The 18,856-nt window shown below is 32.3% G+C and overlaps 2 protein-coding genes across 10 annotated transcripts in view; one reads left to right on the forward strand and one right to left on the reverse strand.

Annotated features, from left to right (window-relative positions):
- LOC127720003 (rootletin-like) overlaps positions 1-18,856 on the reverse strand; it is a 104,307-nt gene that overhangs the window by 69,480 nt on the left and 15,971 nt on the right. The window contains exons 1-2 of one of the 9 annotated variants that reach the window (XM_052226399.1): positions 6,415-6,598; positions 2,706-2,747 (exon numbers count right to left, since the gene is read on the reverse strand). The exons of 5 other annotated variants lie outside the window; for them this stretch is intronic. In XM_052226399.1, the coding sequence (XP_052082359.1) occupies positions 2,706-2,747; positions 6,415-6,459 (87 nt within the window). In that variant the 5' untranslated portion in view covers positions 6,460-6,598. Of the gene's footprint in view, positions 1-2,705; positions 2,748-5,692; positions 5,711-6,414; positions 6,599-18,430; positions 18,448-18,856 lie in introns of those variants that run through there. 3 more of the 9 variants (XM_052226403.1, XM_052226400.1, XM_052226398.1) reach the window with 3 other exon arrangements.
- LOC127720006 (peroxisome biogenesis factor 2-like) overlaps positions 12,657-18,856 on the forward strand; it is a 37,171-nt gene continuing 30,971 nt past the window's right edge. The window contains exons 1-3 of the mRNA XM_052226415.1: positions 12,657-12,795; positions 16,792-16,869; positions 17,901-17,963. Coding sequence (XP_052082375.1) covers positions 12,745-12,795; positions 16,792-16,869; positions 17,901-17,963 — 192 coding nt within the window. The 5' untranslated portion in view covers positions 12,657-12,744. The remainder of the gene's footprint in view (positions 12,796-16,791; positions 16,870-17,900; positions 17,964-18,856) is intronic.

The following is an 18,856-nucleotide window of genomic DNA, read 5'->3' on the forward strand; positions in this document are numbered from 1 at the left end:
TGATCATGATATGATGTGAGAAACATTGCTTCAAAATGATTGCTTTTTACAGAAAAACAATGAAAATAAATAGAGAATGTGTCCATGGGATACAGATGATGCCCCCGCTTGCATATAACGTTATAAAAGGGGCATAACTCAAGTCTGGTAAAAGTGACGCCACCCAAATTAGAACTTGATCTGAGTTTTAAGGTAATAAGCATTAAGTATAAGTTTCATAACATTTGGTTGATGCAAACTAAAGTTGGAAAATGAAAAACCAATTTTGGGATTGACAAGGGTAAACCCACAAAAACTGCAAAAACAGTATGTCTCAGAGACCTTATATCAATGATATAAACGGTACATGAATTTACATCCTTTGGTATAAACATTTACAAACTTCATGCAAATCAACAGGCAATGAAGTCGAGTCCAGAACTAACTAATTGAATAAGCATTGAAATCTTGTCTATACTGTAGTAAGTCTATAGATAACAAAATTCCGGTAGTCAAACTTTCTGGTAATTTTTTATTTCCTTGAAATACATGAAATCTGTTTGGCATATATATTATCGAGAAACTTGCAAATATACAATCCTGACAGACTGTATCAGAGTAAACATTTGATAGCTTCTAGGTAGAATTTCAGTTGGATACTACACAGTAAACAAAAGATATGGGATAAACTTCAATCAGACAGCATTCATATCCCAAATGTCAGAGAAAATAATCCATTTGACAGATAAAAAATGGAGACAATGGATAATAAAGCTATTCTTCTTATTGAGGATTTGTAAGAATCCTGTTAAATAGACACACTTTATGCACTTATAAAGGTCCTTTGATGTTGGTACATTGTACAAACAAAGAATGGAAAAGATACATTGTTATAAAAACATTTTATGTTGGTTTTTTTTCCTAAAAACAATTTGGAATTATGAATTTTATGAATAAAAGTGTTCTTAACACTGTGAGCTGCTTAAGCATGTACATGTATTGATTAGGGAAATTCATAATCCTCAAATGTTAACTAGTAATAAAACAATTTCAACACTTTTTTCAATTTTTTTTGGATCATATAGTTCAAAGAGCTTTTATCATAAGAAAAAAATTAAAAGTTAAAGCTTAGAAACAAACACTTGCACAATCTTGAGAGACATATTTATATGGATAAGCATATTGATATTAGGTGGCAATGTATTTTTTCAACACTGACTTTACTATACTGACTTCATTTCTATAATTTATTGTTGCATGCTCAAATAAATTTTCATTGAGTAAATATTAGCCATAAGATCTAACAAAAAGATTTACAATGTTACATAAAAAAATAATCTTCATTTACATTTTCAATCTGATATCAAATGCTCAAATATCGTTACATTTCATTTTTAAAAGCTCATAGTTGTAAGCAATACAGTCAAAGCCGTGTTAATTTCACACATTAATTCACTTCTATTTCATCCATTAAATTATAGACCAGAAATGTAAATGATTTATTCAGAAACTGTATAATTTGCCCCGCCACCAATCCTGTTTAAAGCCTATAATTATTTGGGATATGTAGTCAAAGTCATGATGAATTTTTTATTTGTTACACAATTCGAATAGAGAACAATTGTGGTGTAACCAATCTGTGGATAACATGCTCTGACATATCAACAAAATTAAACATACAGAGCATGAAGGAAAAAGAAAAACATACATGTATTATGTTTATGGCGATTTTAATGGACGAGATATGCTAAATGTCACCCTTTTAACTACATGTTGTATATGCTGTTAGTATTTGCTTACAAGCTCTAAATACTCTGAAAACTGAAATGTTGGCATGTAAACTATGCAAAAATTTCAAAGTCAATGGAAATTGGAATACCAGTGATCAGGGTTAACTAATCACAAGGGAAATCCAATGAATGGATACCATGGTCATGATAGTATGGATTACAACTTTTGATATTGCATCTGTTAAACTGAGCAAATTACAAAGTTACATCTGTAAACTAGAGTTATATGTGAAAAAAATCATCAACAAGCTACATAAAAATATGACATTTGGTGTCACAATGCATATATTTGTTGTATGAATTCTTTAAGAATTGGTAAAAGTTATCAATGTTCTGACATCAGACATGAGAAAAACGTCAATTTTTAATGCACAAAGTCCTATAACTCTGTAACTACCATTGTTATGGAATGGTTGCATTGTCTACATAAAACCTAACAGCCTACAATTGTGGAAATATTTGGAAAAGTCGCAAAATAAAATTAAAAAACATTAAAAACTGTTATTGCACAAAGTACATGATTGATTTACTGTACATTGCTGTACCGGTAACTTTGTAATTGCTGATTTCAAATTGTAAAAATCAAAAGAAAGACATCAATGTTGCTCTTGCAATGTTATGCCAAAGCATACTTGAGCTATGGTCAAACATATGCAGTATGGTTCATTTTAAACATGTTAAATGCAGAAACCTTGATCAATATCTTTACTATTGCAAGTCAAAATTGTTAAGATTTGGAGACATTTTTCATCCTCTTTTAAAAAACTTAGAGTGAAAAACTTTAGCATAAAACTATGATCATGATGATGGACAGACAGATAATAGTACAACATAATATATTTGCATGATTATCCTTAATGAGCTGTACATAAAATTTGAGCAGATTAGGTTTTAGTTTTCAAACTAAATGCATCGTATGTACAAATGTAATACTACCTTAACAGACTGGGTTGGGGCCGACAGAGCTGTATTAAAGATCTATTGAAATATATGAAAAAATATTCAATATTGGTTGAAAGTGCCAAAGAAAATTCTAGCATATGTACATGTAGCCATATAACAGGTCCTAAACACTTTCTTGATCTGTATCGTCTATTTACATACATGAATTACTATGTTTTTATGCATTTAAGATCATTTATTGGCTTGTTGAGGCCTAAAGTCTGACTTTATGTAATGTAAAAACTCATATCAAAGCTTTCTATTTCAGTCAAGTAGAAATGCAATGAAGTGAGAGACCACTTTCGAGTTATGTCCTTCACCGGAAAAGTTTGTCAATTATGCGTGCCTTCATGATATCATTTATCAGATAGAGGGGACCGCCTATATCCCTGCACTATTAAAGATCATCAAGTGTCTTTGTGATCATCATTATGCAGGATAAACTAGAAATAATGTTTGTTCTGTAGGTACTTAATCACAATTCCCTAATGACAGCAGTGCTGATTATCAATTATAAGAATTTAATTTGCCAACTAATTCGTGCAATACATGTATAGCATCATATTTTTTAAACCGCTCGCTCAACATGGGAAGGAAGAGAACATGCCCTAAACGCACGAATGATATTCACTTAAACCAATGTTTTCGACGGAAATGCAACAAACTCAAAAGTGGTCTTTAAAAAAAAATCATGTAAAAAGCTTGAAGAGCTTGATCCAGCATACTGAGTAGATATAATGAATGGTTTTCATTGAAAAATTTTAGCAGCATCAGAATTTTTAATGAATATAAAAAATGAATATCAAGATATGATTTTGGTGTATTATACAATGAATGTACTTGGTAAGAAATTTTTTTTTTTGAATGATAGATCAAAGGTCTTCACATTTTCCTATTTTGTAAAGGTACTACAACAAATGATTGATTTGTCCAAATAGATTGTTAATTGTTATTTGAACAGTACAAGTTTACTTTAAGATTTAACAAACAGAAAATTGTAAAGAACTCTTCAAAACATTGTCATTCTTTGATGAATGTCACTGACTCTCTATAACTTTTCTCTGGTTCACAAAATTACTAAGGAAAATCTTTCTAGAGTAAAATATGGTATCATAAATGGGAAATCCATGTTTGTTTTTGATATTCAACTTTTACTTAACATTAATTATATAAATGTACATTGAACACTGTTGTATGTTTCAAATATTTGCTACTTACAAAAATATCAGATCTTTGATAATGCTGATTAGTTTTTTATATTCTTTTTTTCAATTTTATCATTTATTCAATTTTTTTACGTTTATAGGGAGAAAAGAGGAAAGCCATTTTGTGAACTGAATACAGTGTGTCTAATTTTTCTTGGGTCTCTAAAATTAGCTTGGTCTTGTCCATTTTCCCAAAACTCAAGAAATATACATTTTGTAGTCAGGTAGTTGTGCATTATATCTATTAAAAATTTTTTCATAAAATTACACAATTAAGTGGGGGAACACTTGCATGTGTAATCCCATCTGTATGTACATTTGTACCATTGGTCAGGAGCCTGTAATTCAGTGGTTGTTAATTGATGCTGTCTATCATTATTGTTTTTAGGTGACATAAATCAGGTCATAAACATTCTTGTTTTGTTAAAAGACGACGCCTTCTATAGCTTGCTATGCGGTATGGTTTTTGCTCATTGTTGAAGGCATAACAGTAACCTATAGTTGTTAACTTCTATGTCATTTGGTTTCTGGTGGAAAGTTGTCTCGTTGGCAGTCATACCACATCTTCTTATTTTTATATTACTTTGTCAGTGTGAAAAAACATGGTGTCTTGTAGTAGCTGTTTTTTTTTCTTCTTAAAAAAACATATTTTACATGCACATATGTATAATTGTCTTATTTATCACCATAATTAGTATGTACGCTTTCTGTGAAAGATGTGCAAGTGTGAGCCCTTTAACACATAAAGATGTAATAAAAAGTTTATACTTTTATACATTTTTGTAGTTGTACAAAATGATGTAGGTTGTATTAACATGATTTTAAATGCTTATTATCGTGCATTTGTACTATACGCCATACTATTAATATGCATTATGCACTACATTATATGAGATAGTTTATTTACAGGAGGACATACATTTACATTGTATATAAACATTTGTAACCGAGACACATCATTTTGATTACTTGCTGACCAGTCTTAGCTCTCACAATACACCTTATCGCTATTTAGTCTAATACGGAAAAAACAGTCATTTAGACGACTTCCTGTTTGGGTCAACAGGGTAAACAACAAAGGTCTTCAGCAACGAGCTGAGGGAGGGAAAAATTTAAAAAGCGATCAATAGGAAACTTTGATAGATTATGATCCAGTTTTTCGAAGCTCAATTGTTTTTTACAGGTCTCATTAAAAAGTATCATGAATGGTGGATTGTTTAAACAGGGCCCTAAATAGCTTCAACTGGACGAAAAAGTTGTGTAATTTTAGAACTTATCCGGAATGGAATAAATACACCTTATCGCTATTCCCGCTTGACCCGAGAATCTGTCCCGCTCAAACTTTTGACGTCACACAACAATCACTTTTCCATTGTGGCGTCAGATATTTTCTATTATGACGTCAAAATTTTATGGGAACTTGTGTGATGTCCAGTAATGGCGGACAAATAGCAATAAGGTGTATAGTGATTAGGTGTATAAAATTGTTATGATTTCTCTCCATGTTTTTTTTCTTTCTTTTTAATGCAAAAGAAAAGTTATAGCTGAATGAGTCAATAGCAAGTGTACCAAATTCTCCCATCAAGAGTCACAATTCCCCAAATTATAGGGATAAGGTCTATGGTTGAAGGTGAAGTGGTCAGTTGAAAATCTTTTTACTGAATGACCATGTAATATTATATACAAGTTCCTAACTTTCTGAAATTTGCTATTATTGATAAAATATTGAATTTTATGCAGTGAGTGTTCGGTCTTTAGGGATATCCCAAAAATTACCATCTCATAGCATCCCAAACTTTGAGCAAGTTCCGTTAAATTTGGACCAAGAATACGTCTATCAACAGATTTTGGGTTAGTTTTGGCAACAGCGTTGTCTCTAACAGGTGGTGAACCATGCCTTTGCAGAAAAAAACTCATTTCTATTTCATGTATAGGTAAATTTTTGATACATAACTTCTCGTAAACAATCTTCACTTCCGGTTTACGATATACCACGTACAAAAAATTTGTGTTGCTAGGTAACAGCGTCCCTTGCAAAATTACCAAATAGTTACATCACAGATCATCAGAGAAATAAATCAAAGACATAAAATACAATATATTTCTCTGGTTAAATATATCAAATCATCTGAAAATTTTAAGGACAGCATTTTCTAGTTCCGAAGAAAGTTAATATGGTTTATATAGTTTTATGGTCTTTTAAGTTTTATCAACTTAACGTTAACTATAATAAAATAAAATGTGACATGAAAACTGGTTAAAGTGAAAGTAGCCCCTAGATCTTTTTCCGTTTAATTTCAGTGAAAATAAGGCATGAATTCAAACGAGTATCATGAATTTAAATTAATTTTGCATACAAAAACAAGGTCATATTTAAATCCCAAAGCTCTATAGACTTGAGTCTGACGTAAGATTATCGTGTGCAAGTTTTGTCAAAACGGGCACCTGTCATAATTGTGTACCTTTTAAAAGAAAAATAATAAATATATTAATGTCACCTGAATGACCCTCTCCAACCGCTGATCTCGGTCTTCGAAAGCCATTTGGCCTGTTCTTCAGATATTCAAATTTGGTTCCTTATCACAACTCTTTCAAATATGCCACCATAAACAATAAGTTTAAATTCCTTTATCAATCACTCAATATTACCCGAAAGTGCCAGTGGACCGGATCGTACCTATATACCAGGTGGCGTTTCCTACTGTTTCCGATAGTTTTTCAAGTCTACACAAGTTCCATTTAACCGGGGAATACACTTTATTGTTTAAATGGATAAACGCGTTCAATACACAAATGTCCAATAACAATCATAACTCTATCGCCTAGAAAAATATTATAGTGTAAAAGTGGCCAAGAAACGTGGTTAAATACTGCAACAGAAACCTTGCATGATTTATCAATGAACTAATTTCAATATCAGATTTTTTTTTCTGCCTCGCTTGTTTATATTACAAAGGCCTATTTAAACATAATTTAATTCTTTCTAAAAACAATGTAAGCAATTGATATCCCTTGGGCTTTTACTGATAAAACTGGTAAACGGCTTTGATAAAATGTAGATATGTATTTCTTATCAATATCGTACTCAATTTCTCCGTAAAAATTCTGAATCATGAAAGAAATATTTACAAACAAAATGAAACTAAATGCAATTTCTTTGTAAATTTAGTTGTCATTCTTTTGAGATGACATTAGGTTTAGTCGTGTTTGTCAATAAGACACGCCATAAGGTCAGAGGTTGAGTAGTTTTGCTTTAGGAGGGGTAGGAGGGGTCCTGATCCCGAAATCCCGGGCTTAAAAACATGGAATCCCCAGGTCCCGAATTTAAAAAAATTTAAATCCCGACATCCCGAAATTCGAAAAAAGAATTCCCGGATCCCGAAAGGATCAATCCCGAAATCCCGAGCTTAAAAACACCCGATCCCGGAGTCCCGATAAAGGTCTTAACCCCCCCCCCCGGTGTATGGAATTTAGAACGAACAACGTAATTTAAATGATTTCCTTGTGCAAAACAAGTTTTTCAGGATTAGTCCTAAACAGTTATACTCGTCAAAAAGGTTTTAGATATAATATGCTGAAGGTATAATTTTTCGTCGGTTTAATTGAGGTCTGGAGCTGTCAATAACTTCTAGTAGTCCTTTGTTAATTTATGTTGATCATTGTCATTTTGCTTAGTTTCTTCTGTTACGTATTCTAACATCGGACTCGGACTTCTTTCAAACTGAGGTTTACTGTAGCCTTCGTTAATCTTTTGTGTTTTTTTTTTATTTTTATTTTGGTTCATATGTATGTTTCGGAGTTTAGTGTGGCGTCCAATTCGCTGAACTAGTATACATTATTGTTAAAGGGCCAGCTGAAGCCCGCCTCCGGGAGCGGGATTTTCTTGCTACGTTGAAGACAACTGCATTAAAGGCCTTGGGCTGTTTTTTGCTCTTTGGTCGGGTTGTTGTCTCTTTGACACATTACCCGTTTCAATTCTCTATTCAAATAAACAAAACTATAACCTTTGAGAGCACGCACGGCTTAAACTGAACATGCCAAACCGTCTAATGTTTTTGTATATGATTCCACCACATACAGTTTCCCTAGAAGTTCAGGTTCATGAACATTAGTATTGGAAGTTACGCTTTGGGCCTCTGAAATAAAATATATATGGTTTTCTACATTGCTTCTGGTGAAAATAGTGATTATATTTGTGTAGTCTGAGGTAAATATATACGCAGCCTTCATATAAATCAGTTCGCTATAACAACGAATAGTGACTGTGGATGTATCCTTGACCATTTTTTTTTTTACCAAATTACAAAAAAAAGAAAAAAGAAAGGACCTCATATCGAGTTTTTGGTAAATAAAGCATTAATCTCCCATCAGAAGAAAATCAGCTCTATACTTTTCATTTGCAACCCTCTGAATGGTTAGTTATATTCATCAATTCAAATTTTTCTTAATTTGAATAAAACCCTATGTACCTGGTCGTTCTAACGATGTACTAACAAGGTTTTTTTTAATCCAGTGAGATATAAATATCTGCATGGATCAGACAAAACTATACAGCTGCGTGATAGACGAGGGTGTGCATTTTTAAATACAAACAAACCAAAACCGCCTGCATGTTCCAACATACCTTTCCAATCTTATTTTTGATTTAATTGGTTGATTGCATAACTATGACCGTATTCGCAGAAATAATGAATGTTATAGACTAACTCTTATATCAATTATTCGGTCATTTTTATGAAACTTTTTAATAATCCGAATATTTTGATTGTCTTCCTCCAGGCATAGATGGCTTTAGCCAAATTTGGCACACATTTTCGCTTCTTTTTTTTTTAGGTTTTCACGGCTCTTCAACTTTTTAATTGTTATAGTTGAGATTCCGACTATTTTGATTCTAGTGCCATTTAATAGAATTGTACATACGACAAAATGCATACTAAACTATAAGGACGGGATCTCGGACGAGTTTTTACAGTTACTGGATTAATGTCACAGATGGAGAATGCTCCTGCGATGCCATTATATATCATTGATGCGGTCATACTACGCATAAAAAGTTAATCATCAGAAACACCGAAAATTTTCTACCACAGCCGTATAAAAATTTGATACAACTGTTTAGTAATTTTTGTTTTGGATGCTTTTCGACTTCATAATTGATTTAGCCTTCCAACTGCTTTAATTCGAGCACCACTTATGAATCTAATTTAGATTGGTGTCTGGCGCACTAAATTTCAATTAGTTTGGTATCTTGAGTTTTTGTTTTGACGAATTTAGTTCATTAAAAGTTCAGTAAGCACGGAGCGGTTTCAAGGGAGGCGACTCCTGCATTTTAAAGCTAAAGTTTTTGGATTTTTCTTCAAAGACAAGGGGGTGGGTGGAAAGTCACACGCATACCCAAAATTGTCAGCTTATCGTTAAACCCACGTGTCTTTTCACTGTCGGACTTTTCCATGAAAGAGCATTTTATCTCGGGGTGTTGCACAATATAACAATCGAATGTCTATTAAAATAATTATTACTGACTAAATTCAACTTACAAAACAGATTTGACAGAACTTTCTACAGACAGAAATAGTATACACACAGATCCAGGGTCTAGCATTATGCCCTTGCTGAAGAGGAAAATGAAGCGACGGGTCCTAGAATTTGATCATGCAGAAAAATAGGTTAATAACTACTTAAAATATTGGACGGACCGAACGACTACCGCGATACCAACCACCAACACCCGACTACCTAAAAAATAGACGTACACAGAGAAACATCAACACATACTTGGTCCGAGTAGCATTGGTGCAGCCAGGCACACAATGGTGTTGGACTAAATCAGTTTTACGTACGCACACACCCCTTCTTGCCTATCTAGACCATGTCAAGTACAATTGAAGCATTCATTAAACAAATAAAATTACATTTTGTTGGTGTCGATCTAAAAGGAACGGACGTTGTAAATTTTAGATTAAGACCTTTCCTTTCGACCATTTTTGCAGGCCGGCGGGACTGATTGATCTGAATTCAACTCGAGTTATTCAAGACTTCATAACCCTTGTGTATGTTGCTAACCTCAATTTCGAGTTATACATATTAAGCCGTTGAATAACAATATTTAGCATGCCCTATTCGGCTAACACATTTGAAGTGGATCCTCTGCTTAATATAAGATCAGCTACAGCATGCAGCTGTTAAAATAAAAACGATTACGTAACCCTGTATCCGTTGCTCTCCTGACTGGTATAAGAGTGAGATTGATACTTTGTGTTTTTGATAAAATTGAGAATGGAAACGGCGAATGCGTCAAAGAGACAACAACTCGGCCAAAGAGCAGTCACAGTTGCATGGTATCGATCTGAGGAGTCAAACCTTTTTCAACTGATTTTTACATTTTGTTCTCATATTGTGATCTTAAACAACTGTCCCAGGTTAGAAGGAGTTGTGCGCACATTTTTAATCCCGCCATATTCTGTATGTGTCTGCCCCCAAGTCAGGAGCCGTTAATTCACTGGTTGTTGTTGGTCGGCGCGACAGTGTCCATTATATTTGTTTTTTGTTTATTGTTTTGTACATAAATCAGGTCGTTGCGGTTTGTTCTCCATTTTTTCATGTCGGGGCCAGTTTTATATCTTATATACCATACTATACGGTAGTGGTTTTGCTCAATTGTTGAAAGCCGTACGGTAACATATAGTTGTTTTATCTACACCATCCTGTCTCTCCCAGCCCTCGGATGTATAATAGTTGTGTCATTTGAAATCGTACCTCATCTTCTTATCTTGAAATAGACATATTCCATTACGCTTCCGTCTTGCGACTTAATGTTTTTTCACACTGCCTATATTACGCGAATTTATATGTTTTGTGACCGTATGTTAATTGTTTCTTCATATTGAGCAGAACACTTAAAACTGTTGAAAATGAATTATTTTGGTAAAAATCAACAGATATGAAGTTGAAGCGGACGACGTAAATTCCGCGGACTTGCATTCTTTCATGACCTCAACCACAAACTCTACGAAAGCATATTGTGGTAATGTCACAAACAAGGCAAACTTATTCAGTTAAAGCCTATACTTCAGGATTAATGGATATGTTCCGGACCATATGAGTATTTGGACCATACGCGTATGGTCATGACCATATGTGTATATAACACGATAAACATTGAAAAGATGTCCCATAAAATAAGAGTTTTTAAAATAAAATTTTGATTCATTCAATCATATGGTCGTAATCATTGTTACATTATTAATGAAATATACTGAGTGAATTTTACTAACAGTATAATCATTTTGTTTCTGAAATAATGATTTAAACATTACGAAAAAAGAAAACAATAGTCCATGCCCCAAACGCCTGTGATTTCACTTACGGACGGAAAAGTCGACAGGCCATATGATAAAGGCGCTTTGAATGGACTCTGTTGAAGGCAATACAACATATACAGTAAGATTCAGACAAGATGTAAAAGATGGAGGATATAAGTTAGAAACTTGTGCCGTTTTGGATTCGGAGAATGAAATATGTGTTCCTGCGAATGAAATAAGAATTTATTCGAAAAATACCTATATGGTCTAAATACTCATATGGTCCGGACCGTTAATAACCAAACGAGTATAATACTCTTATGGTCTGACCATACGCGTATGGTCGGACCATATGAGTATACCCATATAGTCATGACCACACGCGTATGGTCCAAATACTCATATGGTACGGACAAATACATTTTGACTGCGCAAATATCACATGTATAGTTGCAGTACACTGACACATTTAGTATGTTTTGGTATGATGACTTTTAGCGGCCTTGTATGTTTTTTTCACACTGAAAATTTCAATTTAGAATAGAATTTGCAAGACGGAATTTAACAGAAATGTTTTGATTTAAATATTTTAGGGGATTACAACGTCCATTCCATACATTTTATGCCAGTCTTGAATAAAAAGTAATACACACGGCCGTATCCTATATGCTTTAATTGTTTTCTTTTATTTTCTTCAATTTGTCGTTTGATTTAATTTGCTATAAACAGTTTAAATGTAAAACTTAGGTAGCATACATTATTTTTTTAATATTAAGACTGTCGAGAGTTCCACATATAATCATAAATTTTAGAAAAATCCAAGAGATCGTCGATACCTTAATTCATACACAGACATATATATATGCTAAATATATTGTATTAAACTTATCTGGTTCAAACTAATTCTTTTGATATAAAATTATCAATTTGTCGCTTCCGAAGCATAAAAAAACATGTATATGTGATTAATGCCATTACTCTTTTAATTTCCATTTTCGCTGTGACATCAGTTGGAATTACAATTTCAACAATGAAAATAAGTAGAAAAAAATGTATTAATGTATTACAAGAGCTATTCCGAATTGATATTTTCGGAAATATATTCAAAATGCAATAATTTTTAGCCTTTCAAATACATTTATAAATAGAAATAAAGCATGTAAAAACTTATCCATTTTCAATCAATAAAAGTAGGCAATTTTAAGTTACATAAAACAGATCAACAACGATATCAAATGTTGTGGAATAATTTTTATGCAATTGGTTGGTTAATTTTTGTTTTAAATTAAACTATTTTTTAATCGCTTTGATTATTTTGAACAATAGCCGATTTAATAGAATAAAATATAAATTAACTCACCTGTATGAATTTGGTTCCAAGTTAATGTCCTTGAATTATGTAAACTTTTGACGACAGGCGGCACTCAGACCGAAGTTATGTTATATTAAATTTGATTGGTCGTCGTTGAAACTTTGATCTAATAGGATTGGGTTTTATAAAATAAGTTATAGAAGAATGTAAACAATATGGAGGAAAATTCGACAGAAAACTGTACACGTGCACTTCGTGTTAGTCAGGTAATAAAGGAATGACAGTCTAATGTTGACGTGTATTCTGTATCGAAATGTCCTTATTTTCCTATAAACTGCAAGTAAGAAACATAATTTTTATTTGCTGGAGTGGAAAATGACCCCCACATGGTGGGCAGATAGACTTGTCTCAAGTTGAACCCAAATAGAGTATCATGCCTAGTTTGGAATTATAGTTATCTCGTACCATTGTAGACTCGTACCAATGTCAACTCGTACCACTAAACAAAAACTCGTACCAATGCAAACTCGTACCACTGCTAACTCGTACCACGGTAAATTCATACCATTGTAAACTCGTACCAACTTATTTAAATGCATTCAAATGGTGTTTAATGATGAATATATACTTTAATTTCACTCAATACCTCTTAAGTCTGTAAAATGTATATAATTTGAAATTACAATAACCAATTTGTAGCTAATTTTCCTTGTCTAATTGGATAGAGAAAACCGTGGCAGATTGGCTTTGTTGTCTCCCTTGAATAGACTCTTTTTTAAACTTTTACTGACAACTATTTGATTTAATTTTTAATCATTCCAAATCAGTAACATTGAATAGATTTGGGTATTTTTCTATTGTTTCTAAAAGGAATTTTATTTAATGAAAGAATTTATTGATTGTGTTTTAAAGGTTTAAAATTGTTTATGACCAACAGTTAGAAAGTATGAAATTTATTTTTATACAATATTCAGCACATTTCAGCAGAATATGACCATGCTTATATGATTATACAAGTTGATTAGTTAAAGATTAAAAAAAAACAAGTTGATTAATTAATAATCAACCAATAATCACACAATCAAAGGAATTTAATATATTTATTAGCATGGTAATTAAGAAATTACATTCGTATTTTTGTCTAAGTTTTCATTAAAATCTGGTATAAATTTCAAAGATATTTTAATTTTTTGTATAAAGCTTAAAAAAAAATAATCATAAAACTTTCGTATTTTTGTCTAAGTTTTCATTAAAATCTAGTATAAAATTCAAGTAATTCAACTTTTTTTATTTAGTTTACCAAAAAAAAAATCATAAATCATTCGTATTTTTGAATATATTTTTAATGGTACGAGTTTGCAGTGGTACGAGTTCTGTTTGGTACGACTTCCCAGTGGTACGAGTTTACGTTGGTACGAGTTAACTTTTTTGGTACGAGTTTACGTGGTACGAGTTTACAATGGTACGAGTTAACTTGCTTCCCCTAATTTTGAGGACAACAGTGACTGTCAACACCTAAATTTGGATGTAAAATTATGGTTATTCAGTTTCAAAGTTCGAGAACTCTGAATTTGATTTGTAGCAATGAATGAAAGAATATGTGGAGTAAACATCAAGTGGACAGCAACAATAACAGAATAACACAAGTTATTTTTATCAAAATACACTTAATAATCTAGAGTCTTCAACAGTACATATGTGTCAACAGTACATATGTGTCGATGCAAATGATATTTTTTAATGTTTGTTTTACCTGAGTAAATGTTGTCATACTTTACAGAAAACTTTGAATTTATAATCCTACAGCCGAAGATTGTAAATATATTGGAAAGTTCAATTAAAAATGTATTGATCCCAAATGTAGTTAACATAAAAACTGTTTCCAGCTCTCTCTCTAGGTTAATATGATATGCTTTTGATTGTTGTTTTTGCCTTTTAGAGGTCTAGTATCCAGTAGGACAAATAAGACAATATGTTTGAATCCAGTTAAATTTAAAGTTGAACAAAAAGGTTCATACAAGTGGGTACATGTACAGTGTTTTCTTCATGGTTTTACCATGAAATTATCTAAAAAGATTTTATAATGGATAAGAAAAAAAACATGAAATTATAATGGATAAGTTGAAGGTATGTAGATAAGGAACACTGCACAAATGTAATATATTATATGGATTCTAAGACAAAAGGACAACATGTGAATATCAAGTGTTCTTGATACATGTAACTGGTGGTCTTGTTGGTCCTGACAACCAAAACTTGGTAGGTCCACCAATTTCGAGTGTAATGGTGATCTTAGTGTTAGGTTTTATTTTTTTTATTTTTAAGGCTTTCTGGTCATTCTGGTATTAAGTATAGCTCCCAATACATACCTGCCTACTTTCACGATTTAGGCGTGAACTACACGATTTTGACTAGAATCATGCAAATTAAATTTAGGAAAAGGCTTATAAGCTCATCAGTATACCAATAGCTGGTACAAAAATGCCGCAAAATATTGTAACCTTTGAAATTGTTGTCATGCACTAAAACCCCCATGGGGATTTTCAAAAGTTGGCAGGTATGCTAATATTTGATATGGAACCATATAATTATTGTGCAAATTGGCTGCATCTAATTTAAACCTGTGGAAATAATTGATTGCAAAAATTTAGGACTATCAAATTTTCACTAGGACCACCAGATTTGTAGTTTTTGTAGTCCTATTGACCACCAGACTAAAAATGTTTTCTAGAACTCTGAATGTCTAGACCAGTTTTTGTAATGCTGCAAACATCTTGATTTTCATGTCTTGTCAGAGATGAAACTCAGTGGATATGAACTCTAATCTTTACACCCTATTTAGAAACAACGGAAGGTAGCTACATGTAAGTTCCTTTCATCATGCTGATACATTTGTAGTACATAGTTTTGTTCTACTGATCAATATAAGAGGACATAAGGTTGAAGACTTGAAAACTGGATGAACACTGTCATAGGTTCATCAGTCTGAGATGTCTATGAAGTCTGACAGCCTGTTGGAGGCAGTGTGCAATCCATATACATGATATAGAAAACATGGTAATCAAGACCTGCACATTCAGCTGCAAGTTTATGTCTAGAAATCATAATAGTGCTGTTTGTAGATAAATCATACGGTATTTGATTACTTATTCATTTTACATCACAAATAATTACTTTTTATCAACATAACCTCTATATTTCGTTCTTAAAATAGAGCACCAATCAAAAAGCAATGGAAACTACTTGGGCATTCTCTCTCACTTACATTAATGTAAATGTAAGTGAAGCATTTGAGAAGTTTTAAATGGCAGAACTGGGTCCCTGTCGGAATCTTTAAATCGTTTGTCTCTTGCTAAAATTTTGTATCCCGATAAACAATCGGCACCAGTTCATAAAATTTTTCTTTTTTTAACAGGAATAGAAGAGGTAGAAAAAGCACCTCTTGTACCAAAGACGTAGTTTATTAATTTATCTGAAAACTGACACATATTCTGAGGAATAGAGAATGTCACCCATATTATTAATTCACTCGTGGAGAAAGCAAAAACTCCGTGTGCAATGACACTGGACATTAAATAACCATCCATCATGTCCATCATCTAGCTGCGGAACCGTAGCTCTTAGGTCCTTATGATATTTTTTTACTATTTGAGGTCCAAATAGTCAATAAATATCATAAGGACCTAAGAGCTACAGTTCTGCAGCCAGTCCATCATCATGATCATATACATGTATTTATAGTGACTGTTTTGCTGCTTACATGGACAATATTTTGGTTTATGTCACTAAATTGGGTAAACATAAAACTGTTCATGAATCAATGTTAAATTGTTTTAACACATTCACAGAACTATAATATTGATGCATCATACACATGACAATGAATCAATTTTACCCAGTGTATAAATGTCTCAATTTTAAAACCATGATGAAAAAACCCCAATACACTCAGGAATATTGGAGTGAAAAACCCAATTCAATCTTTGCCTGAGGGGTGAAGTTGAACTGATGATGCAAAAGAAAAAACTATTTCACTCAATTACATGAAAAATGAGCAGTAAAAACCCTAATTAGTAAATTCTTATCTGGAGCTCTGCCTTGACCTTATTGTCATGGATCATTGATAATGCTAAGTTTATGGGATAGTTGTAGTAAAACCTTTATCTTTCAGTCATTCAACATTAAAACAACCATGGTCATTAAAGCAGGCGAGATATTTTAGTGTGTGCACTCTTGTTTTAATTAATGTATATATATTTCAGTTAGATGCACAAGAGTTAGACAATGAAGTTATTGCTATAATTAAGAACCAGCTGACAAAGTTACTAAAATATCACAAGGTAGGTCTGTTGATAAATATTCAAAAGAGAGAGACAGGGTAAATTGTGTATAGTCTGAACATTCTCCTACAAACATGTAAAGCTCAAGTAAGATTTACAGAAAATGAATTTTCATTTATTAAGTTTGGGACAAGCTACCACAAATCATGCAAAAAGAATAGTTCCTTAATTGATTGACTATCCTTCAAATTATTACTACTGTCAAGTTGATCTCATGGTAGCTTGCACATCTTTATATTAGGATGATGATTTGATGACTGGCCGTGTCAAACCAAAGACATGAAAATTAGTATTTCCTACTTTTACGCTAAGCACTCTGCATGTAGGAGTAACAATAAGTCTGGTTGGCTAGTTGTCAGAATATTTTTTTTGTGTTGCATGAAGTGCAAAACTGATATAGAATTATTATAGTATGGTGATGTTGGGCAGGCCCTCGGGCAAGTGGGTCATGATAAAGGGTACCCATTTCATGTTTTTTTGTCAATTTGTGTAATCAAGCCTGATCCTTGAATCTTTACAGAAAAATTGCAGTCATTGCATGCATACAAATCAAAGTTATGTACCTGCTATTAACATGATTAAGGAATTTTTCTCTTTTCTCCTAAACTTAGGAACTTAGTTATTTTCCAGCAAAATTTTGTGTTATCAACTCCTCCTACAGCTTTCAACCCAGATCTTATGAACTTCATAGAAAGATTTCAAATGTTTTAAAATTATGCCCCTGCTATTGTGGTACATGTATTGTTGAAGGATTTTTCCCTCCATCTTTCCGTACTTTGTACATGTTAAAACCAAATGATTTTTGTTCATCAAAATTTTCAAAAGATTGCACCAGTTTTGTGTACTCAATCCCCCCTACAGTTTTCAAACTCAGATCTTTTTTCACATTTGATATTTCCATAAACATTCATTATAGACCATTCTTCAATCTTTAAGAAAAATTATGTGTGATCCTGCTTCTTTTATCCAGTTTTAGAAAATATTTTATTAGGTAGTTGCACCAAAAATTATTTCTTTTTCTGTATTTTTAGACTAACATTTTAGTCAGATATGATCCAGAAGTTAGTGTCATCCTAAAACTGCTAGTTTGGAAGGTGAGTTTAAGACTTAATGACGAAATGCTCCACACCACTCACTGAGATATATTAGTGAATTCAGGGCACAGTGCATATCCCTCTATTAGAAAGGTAAATCACCTAATAAGTTCAAGGGACATAATTTATTGGATAAAGGCCAGTGTAATTTCCAGGATTAGAGTCCATGCAAAATGGCTGATTATAGTGATATGGGAAATCTATATACATCATATTTCACTTGAGTAAAAGAGATGCTTTGATTGATTTATATACCAGTATATTTTTTTGCATTGTTATTTTTACATTATATCAACTTAATGTGGATTTTTGGTCAAAAGGATGAATATGTTAGCAATGCAAACTTTTCAGGTCTACAAAAAATACATTTATTTGCTATTTGTTTTAATAAAAAATAAAACACTTGAAATCTGTACATTGATGGGGGGAAATGGTGAGTATGTCATTCTTCAGAATAAAATACTTACGACAAAAAGCTCCTTGTTAAAATTCCACTTTCCTTATCACTGTGTATTAGATTAAAATGAAAGATTTAAATTACTATGTTTGAAAGGTATTTTCAATGGATTTCTAATATCTACTTATAACTTTATATAAAGTTATTAAGGAGAAAATGCCTTACAAAAGGTTGTGTGATCAAATTCATTCTATGTATTGATAAGCAGATTAAGTCTTTCATTGAAGCAATAGAAGAAATTTGCAGATATTGAACTGTCATTTAAAGTCATATGTAATTAGGTTGGACATGCAATTTTAACCTAATCTTTTAGAAATATATCAAATATTATACTAAACTAAAAATTCTTTGGGTTATTTTTCAGTGATTGAACAGAGAATTTCCCCAGTGAGAATATGTTTAACCCTAATGTTTCTTTAATTATATTGGACTTCAG

Source organism: Mytilus californianus, unplaced genomic scaffold (genome assembly GCF_021869535.1).
Source record: "Mytilus californianus isolate M0D057914Y unplaced genomic scaffold, xbMytCali1.0.p SCAF_11, whole genome shotgun sequence".
In the NCBI taxonomy this organism is placed as follows: domain Eukaryota; kingdom Metazoa; phylum Mollusca; class Bivalvia; order Mytilida; family Mytilidae; genus Mytilus; species Mytilus californianus.